Source organism: Phytophthora sojae (assembly GCF_000149755.1).
Source record: "Phytophthora sojae unplaced genomic scaffold PHYSOscaffold_6, whole genome shotgun sequence".
Classification (NCBI taxonomy): domain Eukaryota; phylum Oomycota; class Peronosporomycetes; order Peronosporales; family Peronosporaceae; genus Phytophthora; species Phytophthora sojae.
The window spans coordinates 2,998,938-3,025,635 of record NW_009258120.1 but is presented as its reverse complement, the minus strand read 5'-3'; the positions used below and the strand labels follow the sequence as shown (position 1 = coordinate 3,025,635).

The 26,698-nt window shown below is 55.3% G+C and overlaps 12 protein-coding genes across 12 annotated transcripts; 5 read left to right on the top strand and 7 right to left on the bottom strand.

Annotated features, from left to right (window-relative positions):
* Positions 1-306: 306 nt before the first annotated feature.
* On the top strand, positions 307-2,605 carry PHYSODRAFT_316836 (hypothetical protein; the record flags this gene model as incomplete). Its single annotated transcript, XM_009532944.1, has 4 exons — positions 307-766; positions 829-1,714; positions 1,879-2,158; positions 2,273-2,605. 4 exons carry the CDS (start codon positions 307-309, stop codon positions 2,603-2,605), a joined length of 1,959 nt encoding a protein of 652 aa, XP_009531239.1.
* A 1,589-nt stretch (positions 2,606-4,194) lies between these two features.
* Positions 4,195-6,336, top strand: PHYSODRAFT_511886 (hypothetical protein; the record flags this gene model as incomplete). The annotated part of the gene is made up of 2 exons (XM_009532943.1): positions 4,195-4,630; positions 4,697-6,336. 2 exons carry the CDS (start codon positions 4,195-4,197, stop codon positions 6,334-6,336), a joined length of 2,076 nt encoding a protein of 691 aa, XP_009531238.1.
* Positions 6,337-6,771: 435 nt separating this feature from the next.
* Positions 6,772-7,983, bottom strand: PHYSODRAFT_316811 (hypothetical protein; the record flags this gene model as incomplete). The annotated part of the gene is made up of 1 exon (XM_009532942.1): positions 6,772-7,983. One exon carries the CDS (start codon positions 7,981-7,983, stop codon positions 6,772-6,774), a length of 1,212 nt encoding a protein of 403 aa, XP_009531237.1.
* Positions 7,984-8,426: 443 nt separating this feature from the next.
* PHYSODRAFT_513985 (hypothetical protein) lies at positions 8,427-8,970 on the bottom strand (the record flags this gene model as incomplete). Its single annotated transcript, XM_009532941.1, has 3 exons — positions 8,427-8,524; positions 8,612-8,765; positions 8,854-8,970. 3 exons carry the CDS (start codon positions 8,968-8,970, stop codon positions 8,427-8,429), a joined length of 369 nt encoding a protein of 122 aa, XP_009531236.1.
* A 214-nt stretch (positions 8,971-9,184) lies between these two features.
* Positions 9,185-10,077, top strand: PHYSODRAFT_351966 (hypothetical protein; the record flags this gene model as incomplete). Its single annotated transcript, XM_009532940.1, has 1 exon — positions 9,185-10,077. The coding sequence occupies exon 1, from the start codon at positions 9,250-9,252 to the stop codon at positions 10,075-10,077; it is 828 nt and encodes a 275-aa protein (XP_009531235.1). The 5' UTR covers positions 9,185-9,249.
* A 191-nt stretch (positions 10,078-10,268) lies between these two features.
* Positions 10,269-11,294, top strand: PHYSODRAFT_316808 (hypothetical protein; the record flags this gene model as incomplete). The annotated part of the gene is made up of 4 exons (XM_009532939.1): positions 10,269-10,386; positions 10,465-10,686; positions 10,711-11,048; positions 11,121-11,294. The coding sequence occupies 4 exons, from the start codon at positions 10,269-10,271 to the stop codon at positions 11,292-11,294; spliced, it is 852 nt and encodes a 283-aa protein (XP_009531234.1).
* Positions 11,295-11,373: 79 nt separating this feature from the next.
* On the bottom strand, positions 11,374-12,018 carry PHYSODRAFT_510452 (hypothetical protein; the record flags this gene model as incomplete). Its single annotated transcript, XM_009532938.1, has 1 exon — positions 11,374-12,018. The coding sequence occupies one exon, from the start codon at positions 12,016-12,018 to the stop codon at positions 11,374-11,376; it is 645 nt and encodes a 214-aa protein (XP_009531233.1).
* Positions 12,019-12,274: 256 nt separating this feature from the next.
* On the bottom strand, positions 12,275-16,234 carry PHYSODRAFT_286694 (hypothetical protein). The gene has a single exon (XM_009532937.1). It carries the CDS (start codon positions 14,471-14,473, stop codon positions 12,953-12,955), a length of 1,521 nt encoding a protein of 506 aa, XP_009531232.1. The 5' UTR covers positions 14,474-16,234; the 3' UTR covers positions 12,275-12,952.
* Positions 16,235-17,103: 869 nt separating this feature from the next.
* Positions 17,104-18,714, bottom strand: PHYSODRAFT_514074 (hypothetical protein; the record flags this gene model as incomplete). Its single annotated transcript, XM_009532936.1, has 2 exons — positions 17,104-18,513; positions 18,595-18,714. 2 exons carry the CDS (start codon positions 18,712-18,714, stop codon positions 17,104-17,106), a joined length of 1,530 nt encoding a protein of 509 aa, XP_009531231.1.
* A 221-nt stretch (positions 18,715-18,935) lies between these two features.
* On the bottom strand, positions 18,936-19,439 carry PHYSODRAFT_335530 (hypothetical protein; the record flags this gene model as incomplete). The annotated part of the gene is made up of 1 exon (XM_009532935.1): positions 18,936-19,439. The coding sequence occupies one exon, from the start codon at positions 19,437-19,439 to the stop codon at positions 18,936-18,938; it is 504 nt and encodes a 167-aa protein (XP_009531230.1).
* Positions 19,440-19,744: 305 nt separating this feature from the next.
* Positions 19,745-20,450, bottom strand: PHYSODRAFT_286693 (hypothetical protein). The gene has a single exon (XM_009532934.1). It carries the CDS (start codon positions 20,418-20,420, stop codon positions 19,854-19,856), a length of 567 nt encoding a protein of 188 aa, XP_009531229.1. The 5' UTR covers positions 20,421-20,450; the 3' UTR covers positions 19,745-19,853.
* Positions 20,451-22,607: 2,157 nt separating this feature from the next.
* Positions 22,608-26,141, top strand: PHYSODRAFT_335528 (hypothetical protein; the record flags this gene model as incomplete). Its single annotated transcript, XM_009532933.1, has 6 exons — positions 22,608-22,904; positions 22,973-23,342; positions 23,375-24,624; positions 24,704-24,994; positions 25,092-25,157; positions 25,251-26,141. The coding sequence occupies 6 exons, from the start codon at positions 22,608-22,610 to the stop codon at positions 26,139-26,141; spliced, it is 3,165 nt and encodes a 1,054-aa protein (XP_009531228.1).
* Positions 26,142-26,698: the final 557 nt, after the last annotated feature.

The window sequence follows — 26,698 nt, the reverse complement described above, 5'->3', positions numbered from 1 at the left end:
TTCGTTGACGTTTACTTTTGAGTTGAACTACAAATACCGGTAAGATACCGGTATACGTCTACAAAAACCGGTTGAAGTTGATCATGGCTCATGCTAAAAGAAGCAGACTCATGCTGGAGCCGTATCATCAGAGCAGAAGAGTCTTCATACTCTCTAAAGTCGGTCTGTTGTCGCCCTCATTCCTCATGTGCGCCATCGCGAGAAAAAAACCCAGTATATTTAGTCATTGAAACCTCCCAGTCGGACCAGAGCGAGCCATTCCAAGTTTAATTTCGCAGTGAGTTGACTCTGGCTGGTATAGCCTGGATGGACGGTCCTACCCATGCAGGCGTATCTGAAAACTGGGCGGAGGCGTACTATCGCCAACAGGCTCAGGATCGCAAGTCTCAAGGATGGGGAGCTCTTTTTCGACCGGCAGTCATCGTGGCATACATCGATGTTGCAGGGCACGTTATCGTCGGCCCACTAGTGTTGATCGTGCTGTTCACCACCACCAACTATTTATCTCATGCCTCAGTCTTCATGCAGGCCGACCAGAGTATTTTTGCATTCACGGAGCGAGATCCGTCTATGGCTGGAGGATGCACGGGGTGCCTCGGCCCGTGTAAAATCGCCATGCTCAAGTACAAGTTGATCGAGAATGTAGCCATCACTTCCGCCCCACCATTCTTTACTTTCACCTCTTTGGCGCCAAACGTGTCGTTGTACGACTTCAGCTCTCTTAGTGACGAGGAGCTCGCGTTCTCGGAAGCTCTGGATGCGAATGGTACGCTATGTCAGAGCAGCAAGAACGAGTGGGGGACGCACCGATCGTCGTCACGGGAACAGCTCAAGAACTCTACAACATTATCAAGATAGCGAAGCTCAATCTCTCCCCACAGATGATACGTGAGTTGGAGTTAGCCATTGAACAAGCCGACGAGTGCGTTACCGGTTGGACTATGATGTCAGTCGTTAGGCTTTTCCAGTACCCGACAATGGCGGGTAGCACGGATTTCGGCCAGGTTCCTGCCGTGGATACCCACGTTTTCCCAGATTACGCAGAGTGTCGCCCTGTATTGGAGATAACCGATGAGCTTGTGCGTTCGAAGTTGGCACTGGAAACAAACGGTCGAGACCTGTTGGAGGTGGTCCCGGATGAATTGAAGCTGTTTCCTTATAGTTTTACCAGCAGTTTGCCTCGAATCTCACGCACTACGCCAGCGGATATATCCAAAACGAAAAATGGTGCGACGACGGTGGTGCAGTCTTACTTCCGAGCCTACTATGGCGGCTGTCGTGTCCGTGCGGTGAATACTACCGGCGTTTACATTGAAGACACGTGCGAGGTCTCTAAACGCTGGCTGAGTTATGGATTAATGGTGCATTCTCCGGATGATATTCCTCTATGCAGCACTGGAGACGTCTGCATCCACAACTTCTTTATTTCTTTGTGGGAATGGGAGCACTACATCGACCCGAATGTACCTAACCGCGTGGGTATGAACCTCAACACATTCCGTAGTCGATACGCGGATACTGTTGCTATCAGCGTGCTACCAGGTCTTGTGGTGGCACAGATGCTTGCCTCGGGGGTCATCAGTCTCTACCAGGTGATGTCGCACAAGCGATCGGTTTTACTCACGCAGATCTGGGCATATCGGTGCCAGAACGGCGTCATGCAGGTGATTTACCTCGCGCAGGTCATGTACCACCTCGTCTACAACTCCGACTTGTATATGCTTGGGACTTGCAACCGGAACATTGACGACGGCATCCATCGCCAACCTCACGTGCTCCTTCTTCGCCTTCTCGTACTCGTTCATCAACTTGGTGAAAGCTCGCTCGGGAGACCAGCGACTGGACCGGAGATTCCGACTCACGTGTCATCACTCTTAGTGTCGGTTTACTGTTGAAGTCCATCCAACACACGCCTATCGGGTCGATTCTCTCACATAACGCGGAGATTTTGCGCAAGACTTCCCTTCGTGGGGCCAAATACTGCGGTCTGAATGACGCGTGTATCTTGTTTACTGTCAACATCCCCACCGTTGTGACGCTTGTGTCTGTTGGGTTTGCTGTCGAAGCGGTTATCATCGCGTATGCCGACAGAACGCTTGCTCTCAAGACGAGGGCCATGTCATCGCTCCGTAGGTCTTGGTCATCCCGGCATTCACTGGTTTGGCCGCGGAGTCTTGAATCTGCTCGGAATATCACGAGAGTCGAAGTGATCTCATCAGTGAGCACAACGAAACACGGACCTGCCTTGACCCAAAAACTCACATCGTTTGAGAGAAATTGTATCGGAGGGCCAGTCAAAAAGTTCTTCCAAGACTGCGACGACATTGCGTACGTCGTGTACAACGGAAAGCGCTGTACCTCCGTTGAAGCACTGCTGCTGACTGGAAACTTGTACTACGGGGAACACGTCTACCGGTCCTCCTCCGTCATGTTGTTGCTGCTGGCGCGAATAGCTCCGCGGAAAATCATACGCACCTTCAATGTGCTTCTACTTCGCTGGCGCGTTGACCCAATAAACGGCACTTTCTCACAGGTAAGGTCCTGTACATGGTATCACGCCAGTGAAGAGAATCACAGGTTGCAAGGTGTCGTTCCGTTGGCCTAACTCGGTACAAATCCACGAACAACCTAAAGAAAATAATTCAATTATACAGTATAACTATTAAAATGCCACTCATAGTTTGCCACATGTAAAATGCCACGATGGGTGCACATCTCAGAAGACGAGTGCGTGGGCAATTGCATGCAATGCAGCCTCGAATATGAATTAGAATGTGGATCCAATCTTAAAACCTCGCATTGCGATCGTTGGCATGGCATGAGTTTTAATTACTTACGCTTGTGTACGGCGTTAATAAATTCTCGTTGCAACCATTCCATCCTGCTATCCATGTGAAGCTTCTCGCACGCGTCGAAGTATGTAAGCATGGGAACGAGACTGCCTAATAGTTTTGCTGCTTCAACGACAGATGAGGTATCCGGACTCCAACAGGTTTCAAAGACTAATCGACCAAGCGGAGCCACTTGGTTGATGCAACTGTGCGCATGGTGTGTGGTGCTTGATAACGCAGCGACTACGACACCTTCGCGAAAACAACCTGCGTGGGCAAGCTATGATAGCCGGTGCCTGAACGCGAAAACTTGCAGTGTCAATGAAGGATGCGAAATTGGTGGCCCATGAATTGGCTGTTGGGTGCCCACGCCGTCCGCAGCTGTTTCGCTAGCTTTCACTGTGGAAGTTTCACAGCACGAGTCAAGCGAAGCATTTTCAAACACATTGATAATGGGGGGGCACTACGCTGCTCTGAACAATGGTAGCCGCAGAAAGCGAGCACCTTGATGTCTGTTGGCGGGATCCGAGCCCAGGGCCGCTTACATGCTGTGGGTGAATGGCACAGTGAAGCCATCTGTGCAGACAGAAGTGCATTCCACTAGTCGATGATGAGACTCGCACTTCAAAATGATCCTGGTTACAGTACCCCAATCAAGACCTCCTGGTCCTGCTGTTACAGAATACATGCAGCCCAATTCATGACACGGTATATGTTCACATCAACTCATCTGACCGTTACTACGGAGACTAACTCCGTTCCATTCCGTGTAAGCAGTACGTATTGTAATTCCGGGGAGAACTTAATGCTAGTAAGGAAGATCCTCTTGGCGATGTTCCAACCACGACCTCAATAGTAAACTTGTGTCTGCATGGCACCAGTAAATTCATGAAAAATATTGTCCTCTCCCGCTCCGCTCGCGCTTCCTGTACTGGAGTGCCTAATTCCGTAGGAAATCTATCAGAACTTCAGACCCGAATCCACTGGTGATGAAGTTGTCCGGATAACACGGGTCATCCGGTAAATAATCTCGCTTCATTCATTTCCCGATTCCTATTGGCTACTTCGTCCCACCCCTAAAACCCAAAGCCAGCACGCAACGCGGCACTTTTGGTCCATGTGTTTCCTGCGCACAACGTCCTGGTCCCGATCTCGCCGCTCTTCCCCTGTCTTCTTCTCCTCTCTCGTCTCGTTTTCGCCGTCTTTTGCACCGCTTCTGGAGCCCACAACTCTTGGAAAAGCTCACTCGAAAAATTGACAAAGTACCGAGCACTCTCTGGCCGTGGAAGGCCTTTGGCTGCTCGAGCATCGGAGACTTTGGCCGCTCGAGCATTCGCGTTTAGTGAAGACGCTACCGGTAGCGATGACCACGTCGCGTACCGCTTCGAACCGAACGGTACTGTTCAACATCGACGAGGACAATGTGCCGGCCATGAATGCCACGACACGGACGGGGTCTTCTAGGAGGACCCACTCGTCCAATTCCAGGTCCCGCGTTGCAAGCACTCGATCCAGGACGCACTCGCGACGCAGGAATGGAGAAAATAGCAGGAACGAAGCAGTTGCAACGGCGGACTTTCGAGGCACAAACCCGGTCTTGGATGGAGAAAACGTGCAGGACGTCACCCCGACGGAGCGAGTTCCGACGCTGGATGGACGTGGACACGTTAACTTCACCGATTCGAGGTACAGGAAGGCGGTGGACACTGCCAAGCGCAGCGTTCGCGCTCGAGGAGCTCTGCCGATAGGCTCCGCGAGGTCGAATGACCCGTACAACCCGATTTCGCCTACGCGTATGAGTCGCAAGCAGACGGTTGACGTCCGAGAGGAAGAGGAGACGGACGAGTTCCTGGATGACTACGAAGACCGACAACAGGATTGTCGTGAGCAATTTCAACCGCAAGAAGCTGTACAGCCTCAAGCACGGGACCGTTCAAGGTCGCGGAAGCAGAGCATTTACGGAAGTTGGTCCTGCTGTGGCCATTCGTACCCCAATGCGTTTTTACGACTGTGTACCGTGGTGGTGGTTGTGCCGTTGGTTGTGTGTGGCTTGATCTTCTGGCCGGTGTTAGCAGCGGCAATGCTTACGACGATATTGCTGTGCGTCTGCTGCTACGAGCACGCGTGGCTGTCGTTCCGCATCCACACTCAACTGCTAGCCACCTATCAGTGGTATGAAGGAAACGAAGGACCTGTCGACGCTGGAGACGCCATCGGAGCTAGCACACGCAGCAATGCGTCTGTTGTATGCGGCTACCAAGAGGACGGAAGGCGATTCCAGAACTCGTTCGTGGCCGCGGGCTTCACGCAGTCGACGATGTCGCTGCCGATGACGAACTCGACTGTACTTTGTTCGGAAGATGGTAACATGACCTTCTTGGGGACAAACAAGGACAGTTTCTCATACCCGGTGGCTGAGGAGACTGCGCGTCCGAAAGAGCGCTCTACAGTGCATTTGTTGGAGTTAGAAACCTCACGTGGAGTGCTGCTCGGGATGGCGAATATGCTGTTCTGCGGGAACTTATGGCTGACTCGCATTGTCGTGGCTGCGCTGCTTACGGTTTGCTGGTCTGTTACAGCGACGATGGTGTCTCCGATGATCCCGTTCCCGGTGGCTAGTACGCCCCGAGATATCGCGGCGGCGCCGTACTACTTCTACGTCGTGAACTTCGTGGCATCGCTCTGCGCCGTGTGCTGCCCTACCTGGCCTCGTTCCTTCTCGTTGGTGGTGCAAAAGACTGCATTTGAGGTGCTGCTACTGAACGCGTTCAACTGTCCGCTAGCGGCTAAATTCGAGTGCACTGCAGCGCCGATAACATCCCTGCAGACTTTCGTACTGGGTGCAATGGCGGTCGTGTTTGTTCACTCGTTCTCCGCTCGTGGGCCCGCTAACCTCGTCGTGGCGCTGACCCTCGACTTACTGGGATACGTCTACATTGCTGGAGCGCTGGGACTGCTCATCTCGATGGTGGATCCGACCGACGGCAATGCGACGTGGGCTGCGATCTGGCTCGGAATGCTGAGTGCCATGTGGGTGGCGCAGTTCGCCGGCTACGTGTGCGAAGCCATCATGTTCCGGTTCCAGCTCCCTCACATGAAGTTGCTGCCTCCGCGCATTGTCGTGACTTTGGATGTGGAGGCTTCACTCTGTGCCATCGCGGCTGGCAGCGTTGTGCTGGTGTTTGGTGGCGCTGTTCTTGATGTCCCCGGTGGCGTGTTGCCTAAAGTACTCTTCACTACTGCCAGCGTGCTCATGGCGCGATTTGGACGGATAGTTCTGTCACTACTAAAGAAGGCATCGGGCGTTCGGTGGAGTGGAAGGTTGATGCCAGGCTTTGGTGGAGTGTTGGACGGATCCCACGCGCTGCTCTTCACGTCTATTGTCTTCATCAAGTACTATCTCTATGTCAGGGCGCGCGAGACCGTTGAAATGGATGACAGCAGTGGCAGCGGCGACTCGGATCTGTGGGCTACCGTCACGTTCAGCACGGATGTTAGGAGCTGAAGAAGAGGCTTAAAAGCACCGTAGCTGTGGAAATGTTACTGAGGTATTTAAGTGGAATGGAAGCGAAGCGAACGTAGCTCTTTTGGTGGTATTGATGCTGACCTACACGTCCTTGTCGTCCATAACTGTTGCTATGTGAACGTTAGTCTGAAGCAGGATGGAGGTTTCGGTAGGAACCGCCATGGCGCTCTTCGAGCATCATTTCTGAAGTTACTAACGACAACTTCAACTTGAAGTGTAGGTTGCGTTACAAGATCCCAGTAGATTCGTGTAGCAGATCGAATTGAGCTTTACTGTAGTTACTTAACCCCCCAAAGGGGGCACTTACGTTGCGCCAGAATGGCTACCATGCTTCTAGTAGGCATCCACGCCAGCCTTGCATTTTGTCTACGCCATAAGAGAAAAAATTGGTGTGGCTGTCGCTGGCTACTTTACTTACTTGAATGGCATCGACCTGCGGCGCTCTGGCGTCTCGGTATCGTTTCGGTCGAGTCTGATGGCGTGCAGCATCGACGGTCCGGAGTACGATGCCCGGCGCGCGTAGTACGAGGCCTGCTTGAATATCCTCTCGACCGACGCGTCCTCCGCTGTAGGCGGAGCCAATAGCGGCAGCAAATACTCCTCGTCTTCCGGCACCTTGGGCAACGAACGCTTAGCCACCACGTAGATACCGAATAGGATCAGCACGAGGCTGAGCGAATACAGCACGTAATGCCACACTGGCAGGTGCTTCATGTCCCGGAAGAAGCACAGCCCCGACACAGCCCCGGACATGATGTAGCTCGCCTCGTACAGGTAGATCACCACCACGGCGTCCTCCACCGCGAGCGCCTCATTCAGCAGGTACAGTCCAAGCAGCGCCGTCCCCACCGCGCCGATGATGCAGATGTACGTCAACGGGAACGACCAGATGCGACTAGCTCCGTCATCGTGAACGATCCTCATCACCGCAGCCAGGAAGAAGAGCTGGCCGCTCATAACCCCAGCAAAGACACTCAGCGACACGCGCGCGATGACCGGCAGTTGCTCGGGACTCGACACCGGGGAGGACTTGACCCCTGCCCGACGACTTGTGGTCGTGAAGTGCAGCGCGTGCTTGGCGTGGTGGATCAGGAAGCTCAGCAGCGCCAGCAGCACGACGCAGTACAAGATGAAGGAGAAGGACTTGAACCGGGCGCCCAGCAGCTCCACAGGCAGCGGCGGACTCTCGTGCGTGCCCGAGACGCCGACCAACACGCAGCCCGTGAAGATGAGCACAGCCCCCACGAAGTCGTTGGTCGTGAGCCGCTCGTGCGGCAGCAAGATGGGTCCGAACAGCGTGTTCCAGCCGATGGTGAGCCCCGCCATGGGCGCCAGCAGCGACTGCGTGGCGAAGCAGTAGGCCAGCGCCCCCAGCGCCGGGTTCATGACGAGCATGGAGAAGAGGCCGCAGTAGAAGTAGGTGCAGCCCAGGTTGCTCTTGACGGAGAGCGAGGGGCTGGCCACGGCGCCGTGGCTCTGGCGCTTGAGCTGCTCGCGCTGGGCGGCAGCGAGCTCCTCCTTCTCGCGCTCGTTGTGCGCCAGCTTGAGCAGCAGCTTGCCCGTGATGCCGAAGATGCTCGAGATGGCCGAGAGCAGCAGCCCCAGCGGCCAGCCGACGAACCACATGACGGACGGAGAAGAGGTTGGCCTGGTTGATGGATGGACGGAGTTCTGTCGTGCTGCACGAAGGAAGGCGAAGTGATGATGCGACGCCGCCGAAGGGAAGTGCTGCAGCGGTTCAGAGTGGCTCAAGAGCAAAGCTGCTCGATTCGGCGACGATGACGTCGAGAAACGCACACAAGACAGGGCGCACTGCTGCGCCCGACAGGACGGGCGCGCGAGGAGGGCAGGGGGTAACGGATACTTTTTCGGCATGATGGAGCGACCGGAGAGATTCAACAAGGCGAGTGCGATGGCAATGCGATCTAGACGTGAAGATTCGTTCATTGTTCATTGGTGGAAAGGAACTACGGGTTGGTTGCGTTGGTTGACGTAGGAGATGAAGGTGGTCGATGCCAGATAGCAGAAGTCTTTGATACGGGGGGGGGGGGGTAGAGTTTTTGCGGCGCTCAGTCGTCGTAGGACGGGATCTGGTCGTAGTTGTAGCCCTTCCATCCCTTCCACGCGCCGTAGAGCTGGTACGTCGCGTAGCTGCCCGGGATGAATGCTGAGAAATCCCCACAAGACAAGACACAACGCAGGATAAGTATCTCTATCCAATAGACACCAGTACTGCGTCCACTCTCAGTCTTACCGATAAGCCCGAGGATAAGGAACGATAGTCCGCGGCGTTCCTCGTCCAGGCCGATGAGCGTGCTCACGTAGATGAGGATGGAGCCCAGCGCGAAGAGACTCGCGGCCGCGAGCCCCGTGCGGATCGGAAACGTCTTGCGACGGAAGTCCAGGTCCTACATGTATACAGACCATCACCGCAACAGTACGTGAGAACTATTGGACTGATTGAAGGCTTCGCAGCCCGTATCAATCCATTCGCACCGGAGCAGCCGCGCGCGCCGCGCTCTCCTTGGAAAAGGACGCGAACTTGGACTCGTCCGCGGCCTTCAGCACGCGCGCGTCGCTCGCATTGGTAACGCGGTGCACGTCCTTCGCCATGTCTGTCTGTCTGTCTGTCTGTCTGTCTACAGTTCTAATGTAGCCGCAAGTAAAAAAGGCAACTTGGTGCCGTGCGCTGCTTGATGTCGGTCTCTGATCTCGAGGGTCGCGACCAAAAAGGGGCGACCAAATCGTCCCGTATATTAAAATAGTCCTCTCTCGTATGTCCCATATATACTACAGTACATCACAAACGGACTGCAAATACTTTTTTCTGACCAAATATTGACATTTTTGTGACTGTGGTATGTGTCCTGGCGGACCAAAACGCAGTCCAACATGACGCAGCGTCGCGGCCTCGTGTGCGTCGAGTGCGGGGCGCCCGTGCCCGAGCTGGTGCGCGACTACGGCAAGGGCAACCTGCGCCTGGCCATCTGCAGCGCGTGCAACTCGGTCGCGGACAAATACGTCGAGTACGAGACGATCCTGCTCTTCCTGGAGGTCTTGCTGCTCAAGCCGCAAGTGTACCGCCACGTGCTGTGCAACCTGCCGGCCCCCATGGCCGCGCGCACGACGCTCAAGCTGTTCGTGGTGCTCGTGATGCTGGACATGAACGTCAAGGCCTATCTGGTGGACCGGGGCGCCGGCGTGACCTTCCGATCCGAGTCCATGTACCGCACCCCGGAAGCTCTTCAGGCCGCGACGTCCGGACTGCGGATCGGCCAGTTCTCGCTGCACTTGGTGTGCCTTGCACTACTGGAGAACGTCGTGTACTTTGTGGCAGTCTTCGCTGCAATTTGGCTGGACCCATTTCGACGTGGATGGCGAGCAAAGCTGCTGCCTATTGGGGAGAAGAAGGAGGAGACTGGGGTCGTGGCGCCATGGACGAGGTACGGCAGCGCCATGTGCATCTCAAGCTTCGGCAAGCTGTTCGCACTGCTGACGGTCATCTGGGAGTTCGACTGGAGCTTCATTCACGTTATCGGCGCGCTTGTAGTAGTGTCGAACGTGCTGGCGCTACAATTGATGCTGGAAGAGGGAAATTCGGTGCGGGGCAGGTCATTGCATGTTGTGGCGGTTGTGGTCTTTGGATTGGTAGCGAGAGGAGCTGCTCAGCTCACGCTGTACGCGCTGGGCAACTCGGTGTTATTCCACGTGCTGGTATAGTGTCGTAGCGGACGATAAATTTGTCAGTGAGAGACTATTTCAGTCGACGAGAAACGGAGGAACCGTGGTCATCCAGGAGCTCGGTGGCAAAACGTGTCTGTAGTGGTGTGTAGCTGCATCAGCCAAGACTCAAGGTGTAATCTGTCAATAGCAAGCGCATCCGTGTTCAACATCCAGTCCTGCATTACGAGATGAGTGCTGTGGAGTTGCCGTTGGTGCCCAGCGCGCGTTCATCCAGCTCGTCCGCATCTTCCAGCCGCAGTCATCTACACTCGGCAGGCTCGATCAACTCGGAGAAAAGCGCTCGAAGTGTGCGGAGTCAGCGCAGTCAGTGCCAGCAAGAAGACGAAGACGAAGATGAAGACGACAATGAAAGCTTTCAGTCAGCTGAGGAGGCGCAGCAAGAGGAGGAAGAGCCCCAAGAGTCTAGCGGAGGAGGGCTCTGGGATGAAGTGGAGCATTTCCTGAACAAGCCGTCGCCTAGCCTGTCGAATCTATCTGGGAAGACGTCGAAGGCTCCAGTCAACAAGCCACCGAAGAGCACTCTTCCTACCTTGAACGCAAGGAGGGCGTCGCCGGATAATCAGACGACCTATCCCAGTCGGCCTGGTCGCGCTGTTGCGGCTGCTTCAGCATCAAAGACCATCGACCCGAAGCTTCTGCAAGAAGCGTTTGCGTATGCCAATCAACTGCAGCAGATGAACTTTGATGACGACGACGGAGACGCAGACGAGCAACAGCAGTCGTGGAGAAACAGCAAGACCAAGATGCTGATGCAGCGCGCGGCGCTTGGCAGAGCGAACTCTTCATCATCTTCATCGTCACTGTCGAGTAATGCTGCCTCTGGTGGCCTCCGAGGAAGCCGGGCAGGCGGAGGAAAAGGGTCTTCCAGCGTAAGCACGGATGCCCGAAAGAAGAAGGGCAAGCCAACATCTTCATCGGCGTACGGCTCAGCAGTGAAGTCGAAGGGGGTTCTAAAGAAGAAGCGTAGCACTACTGAAGGCAGTCCGCCAAGTGCAAGCACTGATTCCTCCAAGCCCAAGTCGAAGCCAAAAGGCCACATGGACCCTCAAACCTTGCAAGCTCTCGTCAGTAATTTCCAGAATGGCACGACATTGGAAGAGCTTCGTCGAGAGCTCGCTGCCTCTCAGCAAAGCATGGCAATGTCACGCCAAGTCCTCCAAGAAGCCGCCCAAACCTTCTTCCAATCCCACTAGTTCCACAAGCAACAACAGAGTATTCGACGCAGGATCAAATACAATAAACTAGATATTTCCCAAGCTCTCCACCTCACATCTACGGAGCCGTGGCGTAGTCCTTAGCGAGGTGGCTCACCTGGTCCAGTTGAGCAGCGGCGCGTTGCATCCGCTGTACGTCTGCAGTAGCCAACCGTCGCTTCTCCTCCACAGATCGCTGCAGCTCCTTGTTCTTGGTCTCCAAAGCTTCCACCAGCGCCTCCAGCTCCTTCTGCTCCTCCTGCTTGGCCCGCAGTCTCTCTGCACGAATTCTCGCTTCAGGCGTCGTCTTCTCCTGCTCTTGCTGCTCGTCATCTTCTCCACCTTCCTCCTTGTTCTCCTCCTGCTCCTTCTCTTCTTTCTTCTTCTTCTCTTCCTCCGCCGCCGTCACCTGCCGCAGTCGCCGCTCCTCCGCCTGCTGGATCACGTCCTCCAGCTCCAGCAGCTCCACGTCCACGTCGTGCTGCTCACAGAGCCACGCAAAGATCTCCTCCACCTTCTGTCGGAGACTGAGCACCGCCTGAGCCGCCACCTCCTCCGTGGTATCGTGGTCAGGTCCCTCAGGCGTCGGCGGCGGGAAGAAGGCGGCCAGCAGCTCCTCGTCCCCGCGACACTCGCTCTCCAGACACGCGCGCAGGTCCACGAGCGACGCGGCGTGCACCGACACGTCCAGAGCCTTCTGCAGGATCAGCTTCATGCGCTTCATGCGCACAGATTCGCGCGGCGCGGCCGTGGACGGCGCCGGGGACGCGGGCGGGTGCATGACGGCGGCGGTGGCGTTTGAATTATGGCGGCAAGGGCTCAACTAGCGTTTATTGGTTGAAATAGGAGTTAATTCTGCCAATGGGATGGGGTAATGGGTTTGCGGGTTTTGACCAATGAATAGGCTGTTCTTTATTTTGTGTAAGCTTTTGTGTCAGAGTTCATAACGACCCCGCAAGTGGCGGATCTTGGAGCGCTCTAGTACCCGGTACTCGGACGGCGGCATCATGTGGTTCTCGGCCCTGCGACAGAAGCTGCAGCTGCTGATCATCGTCTTCTTCATCTTCGTGGCCTTCGCGGCGTCGGACGCGGCCTGGATGCCCTGGGTACGGAGCGCTGTCTGAGTAGAATACACGTCACAAAAATCGTTTTGGTTACTTATCATTATTTTTTATTATTATTTTGCAGGCGACGCTGGTGATCTTCTTGACGATGCTGCTGTTGACGGACCTGTTGTTCCTGAACGAGGGCGACTTCAAGTACGACCCGGACTACAAGGTGCGCACGTGGAATTGAAGCTCTTGTGAGGGTTTTGGTTCTTTTCTGATAATTACTCCGATGCTGTGGCAGAACTGGGCGCGTGCAGTGGACCCCAAGTACTGAGCTCGTAGCTGCAGTTAGCAGAGGGGGCAAGAGGGTGCGGATCTAGACCCAGAGAACACATTTGAGGGAGTTGATTGATATCTATATAGCAAAACCGATGAAACAACTTACTCACGCGCACAAACGGCACACACGTTCAATGATATGGTAGTCTCCGCTTTGGAGGTGACGCAGGCGAGCAAAATCTGCTGGAGGAGACAGCAGCCCCACGTTGAAGAGTCCGTAAAGATGGCACGGTTAGACTTTTCCTGCCCTTGACGTATGACGGACACCGTTCAGTACACCATGGCGTAGTACCGAGAGAACACCAGCGTCGCGAACATCAGCGCGTCGATGCGGTCTAACACACCGCCATGACCTGGAATCAGCGAGCCAGAGTCTTTCACGCCCGCTGCACGCTTCAACAAGCTTTCGAACAGGTCTCCTAGGCGGCCAATAACCACCGCCACCACTGTGAAAGCCACTTTCATGCCGAATGAACCGGGCAGGTCGAGCATGTCGGACGACACAACCATGGCGACGATACCAAAGCCGATAGCGCCAAGTGTTCCTTCATAGTCCTTGTTCTTGGATAGGTGGGCAGCCAACGGGTTGTAGTAGGGGTATTTCGCGAGAGCTAGAGCCTTGCCAGTGATGTAGGCGCCTGTGTCGGACGCCCACACGACGTAGAGCAACGCGATGAGCAGTTTCCGGTAGAGTGTCCGTCGCTCGTCATCCACAAATGCTACGAGCACTGACAGCGTGCCGATAATGTAGACAAGTCCCACCGCATCCAGCGTGAAGGTCAAGAACGCCTCAGCATTGCTCCGACACGTAGCAAACCGAAACAACAGGAAGACCACCATGCCTGCGAGGACGATCTGTGACGGCTTCCACGACATATTGCAGGTGAGCTGGTTCATCGGACACGCTGTCGAGTGCAACGTGAGGATCGTGAAGATGGCGTTCTGCAGGAAGACGATAACCGCGTACTGCCAGTCTGGAGAGAGGCACGCGCACATGGCAGCAACGAACCCTGTCGCGACAGTGTAAAACCACCGTGACTCATAAAACTCCGTCGACTCCAACGCACTCACTCCTTGAATTGTCAGCAGGAATGCACACGATGAAATAACGCAAAGCAGAGATGAGATGCACAACGCCGCAAGCCACTCGTGTCCTCCGAAGATGTACGTCGCCGCATCCGTGACCGCACAGCGTCGTAACCTCGGCGCCTGCTCCGTCAGTTCACTATTGACTTGCGCCAGCTCCCGCGCCTCCTGTTCTTCGTGGAACGCTCTGGTCGTCGTTGTTCTTGCTGTATACCTGTCGCCATCCAGTGAAAGTCTCCGATGCAGCTGCGAGTTGGTCGTGCTGTCAAACACGAACGTCCGACTGGTGGTCACGTCAAAGTCGAACGTCCTACTGCTGGTAAAGCTGTCGCTACTGCTGTCACTCCGTGTGTCTTGCTGGGAGATGTCGCTGATGCCTGGTACAGGGCCTGTTAAGCTGCCCACAGAGCTCTCCAGCGCCTCCAGGCGTGTCAATAGTCTCAGTCGGATGCGGTTGGCCAGACACGCGTACTCGTACGAGCACGTGCTGGTCATGAAGCTGCAGACGGTGGACGTGGCAATGGCTGGGGACTGCCATAGGAACACGATCACGGCGGGCGCCAACACGGCGGCGGACAGCGTGCGCTGCACCGCGTTGTGGCGCAGGAAGGCCAAGGCCGAGCAGCGGCGCGTTGGCGACTGGCTGAAGCTGTGGTAGGAGCTCTCCAGAGGAGAGTTTTGCACGGCACTCGACGGCTGCGGCATGATCGGAATGCCCAGCGTATCGTCCTGCTGCCAGCAGGCTGCTGGCGTCGGGGCTCTGTGGCTGCGGGGTCATCCTCGCGACCGAACGACCGCCCGCGAGTCAACCGTAGCAGTGCAGGAAGGGTGCAAGTTGCGCTGCACCGGCTTTATTTAATTTTAGAATTTAGGAGGGGATGGGCCCGTGAGCCGGGCTGCTTTTAGAACTTAAATTGCTTAATTCTGGATTAGAATTAATCCTCGAGTTAATCTGGATCAGTTGCCACGCTACCGGTAGGGCAATGAACAACAGGCACATTCACTGCGAGCGGGCTTCATAGACTATGAACAGCAACTATGATTCATAGTTGCTGATGTACACTGAAGAGTTTGACCTCCAGTTCATGCCCTGGTGGGTCGTGTCGCTTTCGAGTTTAGCTGATACACTTGAGCTATGCTGCGGCTTGTGCAGCAAAATAAGCAGATCGCGTTATGAAGTTTAGCATTGCCGCTAACAAGTGGTGCACACACTACATGTAAGCTTAGTACATTTGTCGGACGACGCTGGATGCAGCGATCCGCCAGACCTCGTTTCCCACCCTTCGCCAGGGATAGATCAAAATGTCTGTGAGAAAGCTTATACGTGGACATGAAACGAAACGAATGTAATTGTAGCCATGCTTACGTGAAATGATAAATAAATGTTGCGGACGCTCATCCTCAGACCTCCAACCTGAGGTCTACCCAAATTCGTCGCATCATCCGCCCAAATAGATCGAGCTGTTGTCGACGGTCCACACTTGAGAACTTTCATTCAATACACCATCGTGTAGTATCGGGAAAACACCAGCGTCGCGAACATCAGTGCGTCGATGCGGTCTAATACGCCGCCATGGCCTGGGATAAGCGAGCCGGAGTCTTTCACGCCAGCTGCACGCTTCAGCAAACTCTCAAAGAGATCGCCCAGACGGCCGATAACCACCGCCACTACAGTGAAGGACACCTTCGTCCCAAATGAGCCAGGAAGGTCGAGCATGTCGGATGACACAACCATGGCAACGATCCCGAATCCAATAGCCCCAAGTGTTCCTTCATAGTCTTTGTTCTTGGAGAGGTGCGCGGCCAGAGGGTTATAGTACGGGTATTTCGCCATTACAAGTGCCTTGCCGGTGATGTAGGCTCCTGTGTCTGACGCCCACACGACGTAGAGCAACGCGATGAGCAATTTCCGGTACAGTGTCTTCCGTTCGTCGTCTACAAAGGACACAAGTACAGATAGCGTGCCGATGATGTAGATCAGACCCAGCGCATCCAGCGTAAACGTCAAAAATGCTTCAGCACTGCTCCGACAGACAGCAAAGCGAAACACCAGGAAGAAGATCATGCCACTCATGACTACTTGGGCTGGTTGGAAGGCCATATTGCACGACATGTCGTTGATCGGGCAGGCCGCCGAGTACAGTGTCAGCAGCGTAAAGATCGCGTTCTGCATCAATATCACGACCGCATACTGCCAGTCCGGAGAGAGACACGCACACATTGCGGCAACGAAGCCCGTTGAGACAGTGTAAAACCACCGCGACTCGTAGAACTCGGTCACCCCCAGCAAGGGCATCTTCTCCATCCCCAACAGGAAGACCGCGGACGAAATGAAGCACACCAGCGTCGAAATGCACACTGCTGCAAGCCACTCGCGTCCGCCGAAAACATACTTGGCCATCCCGGTCACCGCAGTTCGTCGTAGCCTCTGGCCCTGGTCTCTCAGCTCACAATCCACCTGCTGTAGCTCCCTTGTTTCTTGCTCTTCCTGTAAATCCCTTGTGGTGGTCAATCTCCTCTGTTGACAGTTGGTGGTGTCGTCGAACACGAAGGTCGCGCTGGCCGTCACGTCGCTCCTGCTGTGAATAAAGCTGCCACTGTCACTGCTGCCATCGCTCCTTGTATCTGGATTGGAGTCTTCACTTCCAACAGTTTCGGGTCTCGTTGCGTTGCCCAATGAGCCCTCCAGCGCCTCCAGCTTCGTCAATACTCGCAGTCGAATGCGGTTGGCCAGACACGCGTACTCGTACGAGCACGTGCTGGTCATGAAGCTGCAGACCGAAGACGTTGCAATCGCTGGAGATAGCCATAGAAATACCGTCACGGCAGGAGCCAACACGGCGGCAGACAGGGTGCGCTGCACCGCGTTGTGGCGCAGGAAGGCGGGGCAGCGACTCGCATGGGGTAGAGGAGCGCCGCGGTGCAGGCTGTAGCTGCCCTCCAGGGGGGGATTTTGCGCGTCTGCCGATGGTCGAGCCATGATCGGGATGCCCGAGGGCTCGTGTGGGCTGTGGCGATGCGGCGGGTGAGATACCATCGGCGTCATCGAGGAGTCCTCGTCGAGGACAGGGGCAAGTGGGTACTGTGGGATAGAAATTTAGAATTTAGCACGGGATGGGATTAATTACGTGAGCCGGGCTCAACTGTTTTAGAATCTAGAACTAGACAGGACTAAATTAGATTAGAATTAATTTCTAATCGGCAAACGAATCGCTCGCTGCAACCATGTATCTTACTCTTGCTGGGTTTGCATCACTGGCGTTGCCGTGTTGCAGTACGCTTTATTTGGTTCATGTTATATAATTTGGTGATCGCAGCTCTCGTTCAATAATTGCTCAGGACTGCAAGGCGTAGTAGCGAGAGAACACAATTGTCGCGAACATGAGTGTATCAATGCGGTCCAGCACGCCTTCGTGGCCGGGGATCAATGTCCCAGAGTCTTTAACTCCTGCAGCGCGTTTCAGCAGACTCTCGAACAAGTCGCCCATCATTCCAACGACCACCGCCAGCACCGTGAAGCCAACCTTCATGCCGTACGAGCCGGGCAGATCCAGCAGCTCGGACGCCACGACCATCGTGACAACTCCAAAGATAATCGCTCCTAGCGTGCCTTCATAGTCCTTGTTCTTGGACAGATGTGCTGCAAACGGGTTGTAGTACGGATAGTGGAAGTACGCGAGAGCCTTCCCGATGATGTAGGCGCCAGTGTCCGACGCCCAAACGTTGTACAGCAACGCAATGAGCAGCTTCCGGTACAAAGTGCGGTGGTTATCATCGACAAAAGCCACGAGAATTGACAGCGTTCCGGTCACGTAAAGCAGCTCCACAATGTCCAGCATGAAGCTGATGAACGCCTCCGCCCGGCCACGAGTTGACGCGAAGCGGAACACGAGGATGATCGCCGTGCCACCGAGAAAAACCTCCGATGTACCGATCGCCAAGTTGCAGTTGAGTTCGTTCATCGGACACGCCGCAGAGTGCAATGTGAGGATAGTAAAGACGCCGTACTTGACCAATGTGATCACCGCGTACTGCCAGTCCGGCGTCAAACACGCACACAGCGCAACCACGTAGCCCGTCGGAATCGCGAAAAACCATCGATACGTATAAAACTCGGTCGACTCGAAATCCGACACCCATTGAATCGATAGTAGAAAACCCGCAGACGTTAACGCGCACACCGGGACCGACACAAATGCCGCTGCCCACCGCACGTGACCGTCAAAGTAGCGCAGAGCTAGACTGGTCACTGCACAGCGATGCATCCGGTCCTCCTGATCTCTCAGCTCGTCGTCCACAATGGCGATCTCTCGGTTCTCCCGCTCCTCCTCCACTGCGCGCGCGTCAGGCTGCGGTAACCTCGTGACTCGCGTGCGGACCGCAGAGCTAAACAGCGCCGCACTCTCGATTGATGGCGTCGGGTCCAGTTGAAGCACCTCGTCCGTCTCGGACGAGAAGCTGCGGTTGCTTTGCGTGTCATTCAGCGACGTATTGTTGCCGCAGCGCCGACTCGAGCTTCGTCCATTGAGAGGCCCCTCCAGCGCCTCCATTTGCGTCAGTATCCGCAGTCGGATGCGGTTGGCCAGACACGCGTACTCGTAGGCGCAGGTGCTGATCATGAAGCTGCAGACGGTCGTGGTGGCGAACGCCGGGGACAGCCACAGGAACACCGTCACGGCCGGCGCCAAGATGGCGGCGGAGATGACGCGCTGCACCGCGTTGCGCTGGAAGAAGTCGCTCCATCGCTTCGAGTTGTTGTTCGGCATTGGCATTATCGAGGGTGAGGATGAAAATGATACAGCTGCCTCCTCCTGGCCCTGGCCGACGTAGGGCCAGTCCTCCTGTGGCGAACTCTGCATGTCCGGAGGGGATCGCAGCATTATGACGGACCCGCCGTCTGCTACGGTGCTGCAGTACGCGGCCGCGCTGCCTCGCTCGACGGCCATGACGCTTTGACGCGCACTTGACCTGACCACTTGGCAAATGAGCCAAATGACGCGATTCTGCACTGTTTAGAACACACCGCTGAGAACGGCCACTCTGTCGCATGATCCTGACTGGAGTTGCCGTTGCGCCAACGGATGCCACGAGATAACCATGCTGCGATTATCATCATAAGCTTCGTGTATTTTAACAGTAAACCTTGCTGTATACACATGTATGCCATTCAGAAGCGCAGTCCGTAGTAGCGGGAGAAGACGATGTTGGCAAACATGAGGGCGTCGATGCGGTCGAGCACGCCGCCGTGGCCCGGGATGAGTGACCCGGAGTCCTTGACGCGGGCTGCTCGCTTCAGCAGACTCTCGAAGAGGTCTCCCAGTCGACCGAAGATCACTGCCAAGACAGTGCAGCCCACTTTGGTGCCGATTGATCCCGGCAGGTCCAGGATCTCGGATGCTGCGGCCATGGCAACGACTCCGAAGACGATGGCGCCTAAAGTGCCTTCGTAGTCTTTGTTCTTGGACAAGTGAGGGTCTAGTGGATAGCAGTGCTGGTAGTTGAAATACGCGAGTGTCTTGCCCACGAGGTATGCGCCGGTGTCGGAAGCCCATACGACGTAGAGTAAGACTATCAGCAGCTTCCGGTAGATTGAGCGATGGTTGTCATCCACGAACGCTACGAGCACGGAGAGAGGGCCGATGATGTAGACCACCCCCAACACGTCCAGCATGAGGGCCACGAACGATTCAACGCGATTGTGGGAAAAAGAGCAGCGGAATACGATGATAACGATAACTGCACCGAAGAAGATTTGTCGCTTGGACACCGCCACACTGCAGCTCATTGCATTATTATCACCTTGCAGTTCTGTTGCCGAAGACGCGCCGTTGATGTACGGGAAACTTTCTTGTGGCGAGCGCAGCGGAGGATTCGCTTGGAAGGGAGTTGAGATTCAGAGCGGCAGATCTGTGAGGTTGGACTATCTCATTTAGAAGTTCTGAGACCCGACGTCACCAAGGAACCCTAGCAGCACAATACTCGTTCATATTCATACTTTAGACAAAAATCTTGGTGCACCCGTAGTTTCATCGAGTCGCTCCTTCGTAAAAAAAATAAATTCAGCAATTCATCTGTCGAGCTTCCTTCACGTGTGCAAGGCGTAGTATCGAGAAAACACAACTGTGGCAAACATCAGTGCGTCGATGCGGTCCAGCGCACCACCATGTCCTGGAATCAATTTGCCTGAATCTTTCACCCCCGCTGCTCGCTTCAGCAGGCTCTCGAATAGATCTCCCAGTCTGCCAGCGACCACTGCAATGATGGTGTACGCCACTTTTGTACCAAATGAACCGGGGAGATTCAGAATATCCGACGCCACCGCCATCGCCACGATGCCGAAGACAATCGCCCCCAGAGTACCTTCGTAGTCCTTGTTCTTCGACAAATGAGGGGCCAGTGGATTGTAGTACGGGTAATTGAAAAACGCGAGTGCCTTGCCCACCAAGTACGCGCCAGTGTCGGACGCCCACACAATATACAGCAGCGCGATTAGCAGTTTCCGGTAGAGAATTCGAATATCGTCGTCCACGAACGACACGAGAATTGAAAGACTGCCGGTGATGTACACCAGCCCCACCACGTCCAACATGAACGTCACAAATGCTTCAGCGTTGCTGCGTGACGACGCGAAGCGGAATACCAAAACAACCATGAAGCCAATGAGGAACACATGCGATGTTGCGATGGCGACGTTGCAGTCCCCTTGGTTCATCGGGCAGGCAGTCGAATGCAGGGTGAGGAAGATGAATACCACATACTTGATGAGCATGATGACTCCGTACTGCCAGTCCGGCGTAAAGCACGCCGAAAGTCCGACCACGAACCCCGTAGCAATAGCAAACGTCCAGCGGTACTCGTAGAACTCCGTCGAGTGGAGCTCGGGGATCTTTTGAATCAAAAACAAAAGCGTCGCGGTCGTAACCACACAGATGAGCAACGCAACCCAGACTGCAGCCACCCACTCGTGTCCTTCAAAATACCTCTCCGCCAGCTTCGTCACCGCGCACCGGCTCAGTCGATCTTCCTGGTCTCTCAACTCGCAGTCCACAACGGCAATCTCCTGGTTCTCTCTCTCCTCCTGCAATGTGCGCCTAGTCCTCCCCACTGAGTTGCGTACCCTCGTCGAGGCCTCAATACCAGTCCTCGGCGTCGACAGTCGACACTGCGACGCATCTTCGGCGTCCTCGTCCTCAATACTCAGGCTGCTGCTGGCGTTGCTCCTTGTGTGATGATATAGTGTGTCACTGCTGAACCTCGAGCACCTGGTCACCCCTTCACTGGGGCCCTCCATCGCCTCCAGCCGCGTCAGAATCCTCAGCCGGATGCGGTTGGCCAGGCACGCGTACTCGTACGAGCAGGTGCTGGTCAAGAAGCTGCAGACCGTCGTAGTAGCGAAAGCCGGCGACGACCAGAGGAACACCGTCACGGCCGGCGCCAACACGGCGGCTGATATCACGCGCTGCACCGCATTGCAGCGCAGGAACTCGGCGCAGCGACTGCAGCGGGAGGGCGCGTCTCCATTGCGCGGTCGTCGCGACGAATTCGTGGACCGCGGACTCGGGGACAGCTCCTCGGTGTACGGGAAGTCGGCGTACGGCGACTGCACGGGCGTGCAGGTCACGAATATCGACTCAGTGGGCGCCATGGTGGAGGAGAACGAGTGCTGTTGACGGTCTGGAAGTCGGCGGTCATGCGCCCCCCAGCGAGCAGCTCCGGTGATAATCTCTGTATGAGTGGCGACTAAAATCTGGACCGTGCGTAGCCGTGGGCATCATCGGATGTCGGTGGCGTAGATGGCACGGTTTGTACAGATACGTATGATGTTTTGTGAGAATAGACAACTTCAACTGGCAACTTTTTAGTCACACATATGAAACAATTGGCGGGAACCCGGGTACCCATCGGGACCCCGGTTCCACCAAAACTACCGGTACACATGTATGAGCAAATGCATTGAAGTGTTGGTCTATGACCTACATAGAACGCAGCTGAAGCTCAGTAGGGGAACGGAAGGTTAATTTACCTTCGCCCTCGTCCTGTGTCTCTCCACGAAAATCCAGTCGCTTGCCTGGTGCAGCGGTACAGTGCTTCCCGGTCTCATCGCTATCCTCCTGCTCATGAAAGATAAACTTGGACATGATAAGGTATGTTATTTGGGTCTATTCAGTACCTGTTGCATATTTTGAGGGTAGTCCTTCATCGACAGCACTTAGATATGAGGGTTTAACTTGCCCCGAGGGTACCAATATAGAGGCCAAAGGTTAAATAAATAATTCGCGATTTGGTCGGTATCATTTGCGGGAACCCGGGTTCCCGCCAATTGTTTCATATGTTTCAGCGCGATTGTGGGAAAAAGAGCAGCAGAATACGATGATAACGATAACTGCACCGAAGAAGATTTGTCGCTTGGACACCGCCACACTGCAGCTCATTCCCGTCTTGAAGCACGCGGCGGAGTGCATGGTGAGGAGAACGAAGGCCAGCGAACGGCAGCCACCCCGCGTATACTGACAACTAACCGCTTGAAGCACTTGTGCTTCCATGGACATCAGCCACCAGTTCGCGCGCGCTGTCGTTCACGTAGTCCACAAAGCTGCCAATGTACTCGGCCCGAACTGCCCCGAATGGCTCCTCACCTATATGGGCAGCATCGCACGTCCGCGAGTTCATCGAGGAGCAGCTCAGCGACATCCTCCCATACGAGCTCAGCTGAATAATGGCTACCCCCCTCAACCCACTACGCCATTGAAGCACTTATGCTTCCATGGAAGCTGGCTGGCATTTCCAGATTTCCCTTCAATCGTCTCCGCCCCGCACATCTGAATTGGCCCCGAGCGCCATGGAGCGTGCTGCCTGCCGCCCTCCCGGCAGGCTCCGAGACTGGAAGCGGCGGTATGCCTGCTCCACGGTCCGGTGTAAGCTCGGTCGGGTATGTCCCCACCCGGAGCTCATCAATGAGATCCAGATTTGCGCTCGACTCATACTGAAGTCCACCACCGAAGCTTGGGCCCTCGCGAACTTCCACGTACTCCGCCAGTGCGAGGAGCGCGGTGACATCCCCGACTTGACGTCTTCCACATTTTCACCCGGTGCTGTAGAATCGTCAGCCGGGGCCTTCGCCGAGGAGACGACGTTCGTCTAGGGGACCTTTACGACTCCGCAGTAGCGTTCCTCGGGGCAAGACCAAGCACATACACCTACGAGCCAGACGACGTCACCAAGATTGACGTTCTACACGGTGAGGCTGGCGGGCTCATGAGCGTCAACGCTACCAACATGGTCGTGACCCAGTTCCGCAAGCACTTCACCCTCTTTGTGCGGCTTTGGTATGGGATCTCTGCCAAGGAAACCAGAAAGGTCGTGCGCGCCTGCTACAGCTCGGATGCGTCGGAGCGCCGGGAAGTACTGGAGATGAAGGCGTGGCTGGGATCTGCGGCGTGGGGTGAAGACGGTGAGCTGGAGCAGGTTTTCCCCAGGAAAACCGTTATCAAGAAGCATGTGGGCTATTTCGTGCGGAAGCTGTACGAGATCATGGTCTTTGTTGAGCAAAACCAGATCGAGCAGCGGCGGCAGCGTGCGCAAAGTGGAGATACAGCGACGGCTCAGAAGAAACGATTCAGGAAATGGAAGAGGAAAAGAGGACGAAGAAGGGCAAGGGCGCTAAGAAACCCAAGGAGAAGCGCTCTAAGACAATCAAGATGTTCAGCCTTCTACCGCTATCGCAATCGTTCGCACTCTACAACATCAAGATCGATCCGTCTACTTTGGCACACCTCTGCTCGCGCATTTACAAGCGCACGGGCGAGAATGTTCTTGGTGTTGAACTCACGCCCAACAACCGCATCCCGACACGCCCTTACTTTACTCAGCGGGGCTCCGAGTTGATGAGGCGCGCATTCAACATCACACAGTTCGAGACGCGGCGCACCAAGATCGGCAAGGCCCGCTTCAATGGTCTTTCGGTGGACGAGAAGGCAAGACACGCCGCTAGGTTCTTCGGTGACTCGATCCGGTCAGATGGGTACGCAGCTTCCGTGTTAATGGTGCAGCTCACGCGTTTGGCACGCTCCGTTGGGAGAAGAGAGGAAAACGAGGAAGATGAAGAACTTGGGGACGCGGACGAGTTTGATGACGACCCGGATTCGGAATCGCTCGTGACGGAGACGAACGGCGAGGAAATAACGGAGGACGAGCCTGAATTGGAACCCGAGGAAGACACTACACACGAGCAGGATCCCAGTATAGCGAGTGAAGTCAGCGACTCGGCTCCCTACCCCGCCCCCGAGCCAGCCCTCCGGGGAATCCGCGCTCGCGGGTTTGTGGGTGTCGATCCAGGCAAGAAGGCCCCCTGCACGGCTGCGATCATCGGCAAGCTTTGCTCAAAGAAGAAGAAGCCCCCACCCCCTCCACCCCCATCACCCAAACCTCCACGATGGCACCGCAACAAGAGGTGCCCAGTGGAAGACCGCGTGAGCTCAACGGGACCTCCACGAACTCCAGTTCGAAGACGTCGCGAACCGAAACTACCAAAGGTCCAGCATGAACAGCGAATTCTCCAGATCAAGGCAGGCGAATACCAGCACATGAGTGGCAGTAAGAAATTCAACAAGTGGCACGAGAAGCTGCGCCTCCGATTTCCTGAATACCAGATCGCAATCAGTAGCCTTCCCTGCCTCAAAACGGCCGACGCGAGAGTTTTCCTCGTTCGGATGGAGCAGGTATGGCTCAGCCTGGACTATTTCCTGGATTTCGGCATCGCCCACAATTTCAGGAAATGGAGATTTTTCTCGCATGTGAAGCACCGGATCGCTGTAGACGACGTCGCCAAATGGCTGATACCAGAGGCCGGGGCACATGTGTGCGTCGGACTTGGCAACTGGAGCCAGAGCGACAACATCAAAGGAGGGCCAAAACCCCCCGTTGAGACCTCTCGAGAAGGCTATGAGGAAGAGAGCGACAGTGGTCAAGGTGCACGAGTTCAGGACGAGCAAACTGTGCTCCGCCTGCTACCAACCTATGAAGATGGCCGTCTTCCTCGATCCAAACGATCCCGGCCCCGACGAGCTAGACGCCGACGAAAGACCTCTCTACTACGATCGTTCCGTATTGCGTTGTGCCAACAAGAACTGCAAGAAAAACTTTCTGAACAGAGACGTCAACGCCGCCGTCAACATGCAAACCCTGCTTATGGCGCGACTGCAAGGTTTACCGCGCCCCGCAGAGTTCGTACGGCAATGACGAAGGAAGAAGAAACAACGCGGACGGGAAGAAGCCCTCCCTTCGAGGGAGCGGTGCACATAACCGTCCTCACGGTGGGTCTGAGGCCGCTGGCCAAGAGGATGAGTCCGTTATTGCTAGGGAGGAGGCAGACCCGCGCTGCATCCCCCACGTAAGTCGTCTTGCTACCGCTCGCAGGAGCGGGACTTGAAATGCACACATATCCTATTCCGCTATTTAAGTCGAATGGTGGAGAAGAATGGAGTGCGGGAGTTTAAGTCGGATGGTGGTGAGGCTGCGTGACGACATTGAGCGGCTGGACTCTACCTATGAATGGCTGGCGGCGCAAGTGGGGGCTTTGGAGAATAAGTGGGCTCAACTGGACGCGCAACTGGAGGCGTCGACTCCTCGATCCTATTACGACAGAGTGCTGCAAGAGCTGAGTTGTTCCGGTGATGTTTCGTTGCTACTGGAGGCTTTGAGCAGTGGACCCGAGCTATCCGGCGCGTCTGAGTCGCCCAGGGAGCACGGCATGGGTGAGGCGAGCACGGGCAGGTTCATGACGCTCCAGGAGAGAGCAGAACACGAACAAGCAGTAACTCCTCTGACGGGTACGATAGATCAGTCGGGAGCAACAAATGGCAGTGTATTGGAAGCGTGGCTGGCTATGGAGCGCAAGTATCGATCGCGCCAGGGTGTTGTGGACCAAGTTCAAAAGTTGGAGAGCGACGTTGCTCAGAAAGAGTTTCTCCTTGCTGCCGTTGCCCCTGAGAGGTTGCTGAGTCGAGTAAAGCAGACTCTGTCGTGGGTCGGGGATATTGGGCTGCTGCGTGAAGCCCTCGATCCGTCTGCAGTGAGTGCATCGAAGGCAGGACTCCGCCAACTTGTTTTGCTTGAGGTGGGGTCTCCGCCCAGAGATGCAGACTCGAGTATGGCAACATTGGAGGAACGAGTAGCGAAAATGGAGCCTGCACCAGTAGAAAAGCTGCCAGCTTCGCGGCCACGAGTTGTCGGCCGGAAGCGAAGTGGGGCGAGAGCTGTAAGTGAAGGAGATCTGGGGCTGGCACACAGCGAGGCGAAACGACCGGCGATACGGTCTACCACCAGCAGACCGATAACACGCTCCATGGGAGACAGGGAACTTTGGCACGGATGAATCTTGAAGTGGAGTGTCCTCTTGGTGCTGCTCACGCAGAGATGGAAGCAACGACAACACTCAGCTGGGCGGCAAAAGCCACCTTGTTGGTCGTGTGTATATTCTCAACCGAGGCCTAGATTCTTCTCTTTCACCTTTTGTCTTACTCCAACTGCAAGTGGTATAGTGGGGATCAGTATAATCCGCAACAGCCCCACCTACGGATTCCCATCAACTTGCATCTCTAAATCTTGCCCTTGGCAATAATCCCATTGCAGCTCTGTGTTTTTCAAATGCCGGACGTGCCAATGGCTTTGTAAAAGCATCGGCCACGTTATCAACTCCTGGCACCCGAAGCACGTCAATTTCCTCTAAATCGATGCGCTCACGCACGAAGTGGTGTCGCACATCGATGTGCTTGGTCCGAGAATGAAACACAGGGTTGCTGGCAAGCTTCTTTGCACTTTCGTTGTCAACAAAGACTTGGGATGGCTGAATTTGCTGCACCTGCAGCTCCTTCAGCATTTGGCGCAAGTGCACCACCTCCTGCACCAGTAGACTAATAGCCATATATTCGG

Bases quoted from the DNA above. Each gene is read 5' to 3' on its own strand.
- PHYSODRAFT_286694 (XM_009532937.1), bottom strand. From the start codon at position 14,473: ATGCCGCAGCCGTCGAGTGCCGTGCAAAACTCTCCTCTGGAGAGCTCC.
- PHYSODRAFT_286693 (XM_009532934.1), bottom strand. From the start codon at position 20,420: ATGGTTGTTTTGGTATTCCGCTTCGCGTCGTCACGCAGCAACGCTGAA.